This window comes from Bacillus rossius, chromosome 14, assembly GCF_032445375.1.
Source record: "Bacillus rossius redtenbacheri isolate Brsri chromosome 14, Brsri_v3, whole genome shotgun sequence".
Classification (NCBI taxonomy): domain Eukaryota; kingdom Metazoa; phylum Arthropoda; class Insecta; order Phasmatodea; family Bacillidae; genus Bacillus; species Bacillus rossius.
The window spans coordinates 12,573,356-12,585,163 of record NC_086341.1 but is presented as its reverse complement, the minus strand read 5'-3'; the positions used below and the strand labels follow the sequence as shown (position 1 = coordinate 12,585,163).

General features: G+C 37.1%; 1 protein-coding gene across 1 annotated transcript; it reads left to right on the top strand.

Annotated features, from left to right (window-relative positions):
* The first annotated feature begins 8,692 nt into the window (after positions 1 to 8,692).
* LOC134538924 (uncharacterized) lies at positions 8,693 to 11,565 on the top strand. Its single transcript, XM_063380537.1, has 2 exons — positions 8,693 to 8,939; positions 9,251 to 11,565. The coding sequence occupies exon 2, from the start codon at positions 9,254 to 9,256 to the stop codon at positions 10,739 to 10,741; it is 1,488 nt and encodes a 495-aa protein (XP_063236607.1). The 5' UTR covers positions 8,693 to 8,939; positions 9,251 to 9,253; the 3' UTR covers positions 10,742 to 11,565.
* The last annotated feature ends 243 nt before the right edge of the window (positions 11,566 to 11,808 follow it).

The window sequence follows — 11,808 nt, the reverse complement described above, 5'->3', positions numbered from 1 at the left end:
GTCACGCAAGTGTTTATGACCAAATTAATCACTTGCTCGAAAAGAACGTCGGCAAATGTCTGATAAGTTAATTTGTGAACCCAACAACAAAATTCAAGCGAGCTACAGGAATTAAATTTTCAGTAAAAATTCCTTGGTTAATGGCAATGACAAGAAAATGTAGCACGAACACGTTTAAAATCAAACTTTATGAATTATTACTGGACGGTAGATCGCAAAGCAGTGCTTTCATTTTAAAATGCGTGGTTTACGTGTCAGAGAATAGGTAAAAAAAAAAATTATGGTTAACAAAATCACGATTTCAGAAATATCAACTAAAATAAAATCTACTACTGCAAATAAGTTCGAAACTATATCAGTCCGAGTGAGATAACAAATGGGGGGGGGGGGGGGGATTTGTTAAAAGATCTTGTAGGCAGATGTTTATTATGTACATTCAAAAAAGTGTTTATAGGCTACGTAGGCCTACAAGATGTATTGCTGCAAAATAATGGTTAATTCACGACATAGTAGAACTATATCTTCACTTTTACAGAGCTCAGATGTTATTGGTAGCCCTCGATAACGATTCTAACATGCTATTCTAATTCCACTGTGAATCATTAACATTTTGTCGACAATTTTACAGAACTAGCCCCATTTTTTTAAAACCTAAATGCAAGCTCTACATCGAGCTTTGGTGCGAACAGGATGAGGAAATATACTGTTACGAACGTGAACAAGGCCACGACACGTGCAGGTGCAGAGCTGGCTGGTGACTGCCGCAACATGATATGCGCCGCGCGCGCCTGGAAGATAACAAGGATTGTCGCTTTCCCCCCTCCTTCCAACAACTCCCCGCGCGGCGCCCTGCCTTTGACACGTAGCTGAAACCAGACAGCTGCGGAGTTACGCGAGCCGCCGACACGTGTTTTCGAGAGATTTCTGCCGTCGGGTCGGCGCGGAATGACGCGACTGGCCCCGGCCGCGCTCGTGAGTTCTGGAAATGACGGCTGATATATAAAACGAGGACGGCGGCCTCAAGAGAGGGAGTCGGAGTTCAGAGAGAGAGAGAGAGAGAGAGTTCAGGCTGGAGCCTTCCCGCAGCGGAGTTTCCAGGGCGATAGTGCCGCGGGTGCGGCAGAGTGGCGAAGTCCTTGGACGAAGGTTCCAGGGCAGGGAGTCAGTGGAGTTCAGAGTGAAGTCGAGAGTTTTCCCGCGGCGGAGTTTCCGGGCGATAGGGTGGTGAAGTCCCTGAACGAAGGTTCCAGGGCGAAGAGTTCAGTTGCGGGCGATAGTGTCGCGGGCGCGGCGGAGTTCCGAGCGAAGTTCCGAGCGAGGCGTATAGTGGGATCTCGGCGAAGGGGAAGTGCGACGGTGGCGGCGCAGTGCGGCGACGGAGTCATGCAACGGAGGACCACGAGGGGTGCTGCGGCGAGAGTTGCGCCAGAGGTGCGGCCCAGCGAGGCGTTTGGATTGTGAGAAACGAGTGACTGGAGGAAGCAACATTTTTTTTTTAAGTACAATTGATTAATTGGCATTTTTAGATTAGCTAGTAATGTAAATAGTGGCAATAAATAAAACTGTGTGTGATAAAATTCTTTAATTGGGCTATCCTTTGCGAACCCGCAGTAAATCTCAACAATACGTATGTGCTTCCTGGAGCACATCATGTAGTTAGACTGGCAGTGAGATCGTAAATAAAGACAATTCTAGTCATCTTAGCGTCTCTCGTTGACATTAGCGAGGACGAGTGATGAGACGGGAATGGAGCAGTGACCACGTAAATGAGTGGAGATAACGGGAGTATACCGAGAAAATACACCTGGTCACAGCCCCGTTATCCACGTTTCCAATTTCTTTTATTAATATATTTTTATTTTCGCGAATTTTCATCACCAACCAGCCTACCGCTCCATCCCCCCCCCCCCTGCTTTATTTACTTGTTACTGATACGTTCTTTGAATGGTTCTTGCAACGTGTGAGGTTGATTTAAGGTTTCTTTGTGGACATACGCCATTGCTGGCTACACCGTATGTCATACGAAACCTCAATAACAGACAAAGAAGATGAATGTGCAAGCACATAGGAAGCAAGCCAAAAGAAGCCGATAACAAAAAAATAAATAACATAGACAGCACAGAAAATTCCTGGAATTACTTAAAATAAATAATCATAGCACTGGTTGGAAACAGTGGGCTGTCGACGACAGCAAAGTCGTGACAGGGGACGCACCACAACGCCGAACGTACAATAACGCAGAAAACCATAACGCCGAATGCCAAATTGACTACAACGCCGACAGCTAGAAAACTGCTGTGTACCACAACGCCGAATTACCACAACGCCGAAATACATTAACGCCAAAAAATGTCATTGCCACAAAGGTTAGGTTAGGTAAGGTTAGCACACAAATACATTCAGTTGTTTTTTTATTTGGCTCCTGTGGCCCCTTCCCCGCAGCAACATTTTTCGGCGTTACTGTATTTCGGCGTTGTGGTACACAGCAGTTTTCTAGCTGTCGGCGTTGCGGTCAATTTGGTATTCGGCGTTATTGTACGTTCGGCGTTGTGGTATTTCGGCGTTGTGGTAACGACTCTCGTGACAGTAACAGTGAATACAAACAAACAATAAATAATAGTTTTAAAAAACTAAAAAAACACGCTTTATATAGAAAACCAAACTAAAAAATAGAAAATAAATTTTAATAAATTTGAATTAAGAATAGTTAAAAAAAATTATAAATATAAATTAATAATAGTGTATATAAGAAATAAATGCATTTTATTAAAAAAAAAAAAGAAGCGTGTGGTGCTTTTTAAGATATTATCGAAATAATAATCCTTCTACTAATATATGTCAATGAAATATTTATTACTATTGACACTATGCACCCCATGCTTTTTTTAAATAAAATAAGTTTTTTTCTTATATACACTATTATTAATTTATATTTATTAAAAATATTTACTCTATTCTTAATTCAAATTTATTAAAATTTATTTTCTATTTTTTAGTTTGGTTTATTTATAATTTAAAGTGATACTTCTTTATCTACGTATGCAAAAAATTTTATAACAATGTAAAAAAACTTGATAGTTATTACATCAATTTACTATTAAAGTAGGTTTTGACTAGATATTGGCTGCAGTTAAAATAAAATCGATAAATATTGTTTTATCTCAGAAGTATCTCTAGATGTGGCTCAATTTTTTATTTATTACATGACTTTGCTATTAAAGTGAATTTGAGTAGATATTGGCTGCTTCTAAAATATATATCCAATATAGCGTGTTGAAGAACTACAGTACTCAATTATTTCAATATCATGTTATGAAAATCAATATATTCGGGAAGTCATTGATGTTTATTCTAATTCAGCATATCTGATGGGTGACCATCATTTGTTTACAAATGTCTCACTAAAAATTTTCTCCCATTTGTTCCAGTCCGATTCCACTGTAAGTTTCATTTGCATGCAGTTGTACCAAACTACACTGGAGTATTCTAAGAAATGTTTTAAATTTATATTTTCTTTTTGTCTTCTTTGATTAGGAAACGTTCACATTCTTTGTTGAAATCTTTAATCCACTGGTAAGCATTTGAGTTTCTGCCCGTGAATTTCTCAATCATGAAATCTTTTGCAATTTTCCCTAAGTTTTGAGTTTCAGATATAGTTTTTTTTTTTTTTTTCAAGAAATTTTTCTAACAGTTTTTCCAATTTTTTATTTTATCCACTAGCATAGATTCAGCACTTTTTTCCCCCTCAATTTCTTCCAGGTAAAAATCCTTAAACTGTAAGTTTTTCTCTCTATCCAAATATGTTTTTGATATATCATCTGTCAAACTTATCCATATTTCCCGTGTTTGATGTCTTTTATTTAATGATTTGCTGACCTTGGCATAGTTTGGAGTATTTGTAATTGCTTGGTGTAGACATTCAGGTTGGTGTTCGAGTGGAATTTGAAAAATCTGCCCATCAGGTGTAGCTAATGAGGTTATGCATATGGTGTTTGATTTCCCATCTGCTGTTGGTTTCACAGCAAAATCAAACCTCAATTTTTCCATGATTCGTGAAATATTTGCAGAAAATGTTGTTTTATAATAATGTTTCACTCTTGGTTAATTGGTAAAATGAAACAAAGACGTAATTGTGTTTCTCTTTTTAACGAAAGAAACAACATTTAAAGCCCTTATTTCAGGTTTTTTTTCTTCAAAATTTTTACAAATATAGATAATATTCTCTTCAAGAAAGTATATTATTCACAATAATCATAACCCACTCTCACTTTTCATTTAATTAAATGTCACAATATTTAGTGTAGGCTTTGTTTATATCGCGCCAAAGACAAACTGAAAAAAAGAGTTCGCACATTGTAAAGAAAACCATTTCGGTCATGTGCGAACTCTTTTCTTGTGAAATTATATAAATTGACAAAAATCTTATTTTGAAAATTTAATAATGGAATAATCTTATCAAATTAGTGTATTGTCATCGGTCCTCGATAAATCTACAAAGTTTGAATGAAAGCTGGCCTTTTAAAGTGGGTCAAAATCGCACCCAAAGGAGTCGGTTACAAGCATACAAACAAACATACAAACAAACAAACATACAGGTGAAGCTAATATAAAGCGTTTAAAAAAAACAACTTTGGACAGCTCAGCGACGCACGTGCGGAACCAACGATGATTTTTTGGCTTGCCCCCTGTGTGTTTGCACAATCATCTGTATTTGTATATTCATCTTCTTTGTCTGTTATTGAGGTTTATTATGACATGCGGTGTAACCAGCAATGGGGTGTGTACACACAAAAAAATAGCTGAAATTGTTACTGACATGTTGACAGTTTCATTGAATTCGTCCAATTGGTGGCAGACACACTTACATAATTACAAATTCACACCCGTGTCCTACCCGAAACTCCTCGCGTCTACAGCCGGCTGCGATACAGAAAGTTGGCTCAATCTCATAGACTGACGTACCCATCCAACGAACTTTTTTTTTTTTTTTAACTTTTAAGAACTTTTTAAACTTTTGATAGTAAAAGATTGTACATTAGAGCTGCAATAACAAGCACGTATCGAAGGGAAAATCACTTAGATTATGTAGCTCATAATTATCCCACTCGGCACAGACAGAACACAAATTTACCTATACCTACATTTCGTAAAACAATTTCGCAGCGAACTTTAGGCATCTCACTTCCAAAAATTGAAGTTATATACTTCCTGAAAATTAAAAATATTTTCAAATAAAAATTATGTCAATTTTCTGGCTTAGTAATATAACTGATGAAGATATTTCTTTAATATTTAAGTAAAGTTTAATATATTGTTGTAACTTATGTACTTGTTTTTTTTCTTTAAATATTAATTCTTTACTTTATATATATATATATATATATATATATATATATTCTGAAACTATGTTATACTTTGGGCCGTTTTCACCAACGCCTCCTAAACACACCCTCAGCAAAGGACTGCTTAAGTTTAGGCGTTCCTTAAAGTCAATTCTCACGAAATTGGTTTTCACCATCGTAACATTCACTTATGTAGGGGTTGCTTAGTTAGGGACTGGCTTGCCATAGAGCGAGGGTTCGTACAGATATAAGTACTAATAGTTTTCAGGTTGGTACTTCGAACTTGTTGTCACGTGACATACATAAGCCAATCAAATATTTTTACTAAACAGTAAACAAATATCTGAATGTTTATTAATTTCGCAGTAATTGGATGTTACGATGTTAGTGTACTTTCACGGAAAGTAGTAGCTATATGGTCGTTGCAAAGTAGTGTGAAAATATTTGAAACAAAGAGAATGAAAACGCAAAACTTTTCTTCTGATGAGAAAATGAAGTTGTTGAGCCTAGTTGAGAGGCATAAAAATATAATAGAAAATAAGAGAACGGATGCTGTTTCGAGCAAAGAAAAGGACGCAGCATGGGAGAATTTATTCGCTATTGTAATTTTGTCTAAGTTTAAACTAAGTTTTAGTAGCAGATAAAAAAAAAAATCAGTTTATTTCCTTTAGGACATACAAAATTCCTTGTAATAAATGTTCTTTTAAGACTTTTCAAAAGAAAAACCTTTAATTACTTCCTTATTAAATGAGTTCTTAAATAAAAGTGGAGTATGCGAACATTCTCGAATGTATTTATAATAAAGGATTTCACATTAAGTTCACCTTAAAAATGTTCCACAACTTCAGCAATAACATTTATATCAAAAATAAAATGTACATCTTCGGCTAGTTCGTATTCCTCCACGGCATCCATTTTATTTTTCTTGTTTTGTGACAGTAAGTGCCGCTTAAATAGTTAGGGGCCCGATTTCCACCACTTAAACTAAGGGATGCTTAAGATTACTTAAGAGTTCCTTAACTGTTGGTGAAACGATTCAATGTGCTAGGCAGCCCTTACACGTGCCTTAAGCAGCCCTTAACAGTTAGGGGACATTGGTGGAACCGGCCATTTATCTTGTATTTAAATTAATTGGTCTTTATAACTTTAAACATTATAAAAACTAATATAGGATTTCTTAAGTTATTTTCATTAATTTATTTGTCAGTTGTTACAAATTTCAAAATGTTTACTTCAATAAAAAAACACCGCATGCAGATTAAAGTGACTAGATGCATTCTTTTGTGAGTGCCAAATTTTCCTGTTTAAACTAGTGAATTGTAGTCATAGTGTAAAAAAAGAGGAAATATATATTTATTTTCATAATTTTTTATATACCTATGTTAAAATGAGCAACGGAGAAAAAAAATGCGTATTTATGTTTGATTGGTTTCTTGCAATTGCAGAGCCTAACGAAATCGAATTGTTAACACAATTCGCTATGCCCAAGCCAATGTTAAAGTTTACATGATACACTACTGGCTAGATGTAGAATTTTAAACTTCAATAAAATATTATGGAACTGATTTGAATTTTCAGTGAACATACCTATATGAGTCCTGTTCGACACCTGATTTTATTATCCTTGCGTCACATTTTGGATGTGTAAACAACTTAGCTCTCGGTATACTGCATTTGGCAGGAGTAATTTCATGAAAATAGAAAGTAAGTTTATGAACGGAAATGTAACAAAAGTATAGCTGACCCAAGTGCAGGAACGTAAACCTGTATATGGTCACTTTCGTAAACATTAGGGGATATATAAACTTATTAGTGTGCCAAATGAAACTATATGATAGTGAAACGACCCTGGAATATACTTGGTAAACTAAAATAGTCATGGTAATAGTAATCACAAGATTTAAATACCTAAGAAAACTGGCATTACAATGAATATAATACATGGTAATAATAAAGTCCGTGAAACATTCCAATAAATCGGTACAATGAATTGGCTAAGAATTATGTAACAAATTCTATACCACGTGAAAGAAAAACTCTAAAAGTTTTTTTCACTAGTTATAAATGTTCTATGTGTCCACCTTGCGTCACACGACACACATCTAATCGATAGTCCAAAGTCTGCCCAACCCGACCCAGAATATCAGGAGTGATCGTAAGAGCAGCTGCTACGATGCGGTGTCTCAATTCGTCAAGGTTCTGTGGTAGAGGTGGAACATAAACACTATCCTTGATGTATCCCCACAAGAAAAAATCGCAAGGTGTCAAGTCCGGTGATCGTAGTGGCCACGGGAGTAGCACTTGGTCAGCGGCCGCCCCACGGCCCATCCAGCGATGTGGCAACGTCTCATTCAGATAATCTCATACCACATTGTGGTAATGAGGTGGAGCACCATCTTGTTGGAAGATGAAGTCCCTGCTATCAGCTTCAAGTTGTAGTATAAGCCACAATTGCAGCATGTCGAGGTAGGTGATACCAGTGACAGTTCTCTCAGCGAAGAAGAAGGGGTCATAAACTGTCTTGTTTGACATGGCACAGAACACGTTAACTTTTGGCGAATCTCGGACGTGTTCGAGAGTTGCATGTGGATTATCTATCCCCCATATGCGTGTGTTGTGTCGGTTGACTCTTCCTGTGAGATGAAAAGTGGCTTCGTCACTGAAGATTAATTTGCTTGCAAAGTCATTGTCTTCAAGACGGTTCTGCATGGCAATGCAGAACTGCAGTCGGAGCAATTTGTCATCGTGGCTGATGGCTTGCAGAAGCTGCAATTTGTACGGCTTCACTCTTAATCGCTTACGAAGAATTTTCCACACTGTTGGCTGAGGGATGTTCAATTCTGCACTAGCCCGATAAGTTGACTTCTTGGGACTCCGCACCATCACGTCCCGTACACAATCCACTGTCTGTTGTGGCACGCCTGGCCGACCCAACCGTTTTGCGTCGCAGAAACAGCCGTCTTCCTTGAATTTCTTGTACCACTTCATTATGCTATTGTAAACTGGTGGTGTTTTGTTAAACTTGCTACGGAAAGCTCTTTGGACACTCACTACCGATTCGCTACGGGCATATTCAAGCACACAAAAGGCTTTCTCTGCCTGGTTCGCAGCCATTTTCAGCAACTACATGCACTAGCGCCACTGTCGGTTGTTTTTAAAATAGCTTTTTGGCGCTACATTCAAAAAAAACTTTGAGAGTTGTTCTTTCACGTGGTATATAATTTGTTACGTTATTCTTTTCCATTTCGCTGTACCGATTATATGAAATGTTTCACGGACTTTATAATTACCCTGTACATATTCCCCTTCTAAATTCCTAATAGGCATAGTCATAACTAGAGCACCGTAAACTGGGGATACTTTGAACACGGGGGAAACTTTGAACACTTTTTCAGAAATTGATATTGACGTCTATAGAAAGTTTTCCTGTCTAATTTCACAGGTAAAACTTATGTTGGTATGTTTTTTGTACTATATTTAAGCGTTTTGGTGCAACTGGCCTACAGAGGTTTTACTCATATCTCTTTGGTGGATATTCAAAATGGTTGCTAATTTTCACTAAAATTATTATCTGGGACAACTTTAATCTCTAAAAAGGTTAGTATTTAAGTTAACCACTTTATTTACTGGTTTTCTAGTTTACAAAGATGTTGGTAATATATTTTACTCATGAACAGTGCATTGATTTGGAATATTTGCATGTTATGTTCAATAACTACAAATTTGAAATTTTCTAATCTAAAATGGGGTAACTTTGAACATTGTTCAAAGTTCCCCCAAGCCGAATAAATTATTTCATTCATTCCCTCTTCGCTATTTATGCTGTTTTACTATTCAGTTATGGTACTTTGTTGTTAAAATGTTATTTGTGTTGTGTTATATGAGTCTGTATTTGTTTTGTTTGACAGATAATGCCAAGAAAACATTTTCGTAGGATAGATGCACGTGCATACCAGAATTATACCACACAAAATCTGGATCAAGCTCTGAAAAATGTGTTGCAAGGGAAAATGACATTAAGAAAAGCTAGTAAGCAATTTTCTATTCCATTGGGAACCCTAAGCCATAAGTTAAGAAATAAACGCACAAATAGCATTGGACGACCATTAGTATTTTCTGCCGATGAAGAAAATAGTTTTGTTGACCACTTGATAAAGGTTGCTGAATGGGGATTTCCGTTCAACACATTAGACCTGAGAATGATGGCTAGTGCATATTTAAACATTAGAGGCCGCACAGTACCCTGTTTTAAGAATAACATTCCGAGTAGTGATTGGGCCTTAGCCTTTCTGAACAGGCACAGAGCCAAAATATCCAGACGTATGGGTCGAAACATCAGCATAAGTAGGGCTTCCTTATCTGCTGAAACAGTAAAGCAGTACTTTGACAATCTGACTGCTACACTGTTAAATGATGATGGTACTGAAGTCTCGCCAACAACCATATTCAACTATGACGAGACTAATTTGTCTGATGACCCTGGCCAAAAGAAATGCATTTTTAAGAGAGGGGTCAAATATACAGATAGAGTTCGAAGCAGTACCAAAAGCTCAATATCCATTATGTTCTGTGGTTCAGCATGTGGTTCTATGTTGTCTGCATATGTTGTCTATAAGGCAGAGCACATATGGTCCACTTGGACAGAAGGTGGTCCACCAAACACTCGATATAATCGCAGCAAGAGTGGATGGTTCGATATTGTTACTTTCAGTGACTGGTTTGAGACAGTGTTCGTTCCACATGTGAAGAACATTCCTGGGAAAAAAGTCTTGATAGGTGACAACCTGAGCAGCCATTTCAGCGAACGTGTTCTGAAGCTGGCACAAGAAAATGACATCGCCTTCACCTGTTTACCAGCAAATGGTACTCACCTGCTGCAACCTCTGGATATTGCATTTTATGGCCCATTGAAGCGGTACTGGAGAAATGTGCTGGACTTTTGGAAGTCATCATCAAAAAAGAAATCCCAAACACTCAGTAAAGATCAGTTTCCACGATTACTTACCAAACTGTATGAGAAACTATACTCTAGTGTGGCTGATACTAGTAATAATTTGACTGCAGGGTTAAGAAAATGTGGAATATACCCTCTGAATCCTACCATGGTAATGGCAAGACTACCTGATGGAATTTGTGACCAGTCTACAGAAAAGGAACTTGCACCCAATGCAGTTGTGTCAGAGGCAGTCGTCAGCATGCTCAAGGAAATGAGAGGAGTTGATGAGCCAGTGAGAAGACAGAGGAAAAGAAGAATTAATGTTGTGCCAGGAAAAAGTATCTCTGCATTTGACCTATTATTAGCAAGTAGTTCTACCCAACAGCAACAAAGCCAGAAGAGTATTGTAGAGGAAGATGACAATGGTACAAGCAGCGATGAAGATGTGTGTGCATTACAATAAAATAGTGAACACAATCATAGTGAACATGAAGATGATGAGCATGAGTATGGGATGGAAATTTTGAATGGTTCCTCAGACCATGTTCTAGTAGAAGAGGCTTTTTGTTTGGTCAAGTTTCAAGTGAAGAAATCCGTAAAACATTATGTTGGTAAGATTATAAATGTGTCTCAAGATAATGTTGGATCAACATGTGATGTAAAGTTTCTTCGGCACAGTCATAAAATGGCACTGAAGTTTTATTGGCCCAATGTAGCTGATGAAGGAACAGTTTGCAAGGAAGACATAGTGAGGTCATTGAGTGCTCCAAGGGTTGATAGACGAGGATTTCTAATTTTCAGTGAGAATGAGCTAGATTTGTATCTAAAAACACTTCATTAGATGCAGTTATGTGATTTCAAACTCTGCAAAGTTGAAATTTCTGGACTAAGATAATCTGATATAAAAATAAGTAGTTTCTAAAAATTTACAAACAAAATTTGTGTGTTGTTGTGCTTTAAATTTAATGTTATGACATAAAAAACATAATTTATTAATTTACTTAGTTTGTGAAACCTAGCAGGTGTTCAAAGTTGATTGTTAGCAATATTAGTTTGAATGCCAGTATAAAATAATGGTTGTTCAATGTTACCCCAATTGCAGGGAAACATTGAACACTGCATTTTTATTTAATTTTAATAGTAATTTTTTTTTATCTGACCAACTAAACTATGGTATCATTTTGGCTTCATGGTCCTCCTATTTTGGTGAAAAAAATTTCAATTAATACATTGTAAATATAAATTATATTTAATAAAAAAGTCAAAAAGTGTTCAAAGTATCCCCAGTTTACGGCATGTACTTCTGCTTCTGTATATGTCGAAGTATGTCGATTTACCGCCTTTTTATGCTGATAACTGTGATGGAAGTTGCTGTAGGCACCAATTAGCAATGTATGTAAGTCTTGCATGCTATTTCACAGGTAGAGAACGAACACTTACTCAGGGCACGACGTCACCACGTGGCTAGCAGATAGCAGGTGTTACCTGATAGGAATACCCCACGCTGTTATCATCGGCGTAGCTGTGTTC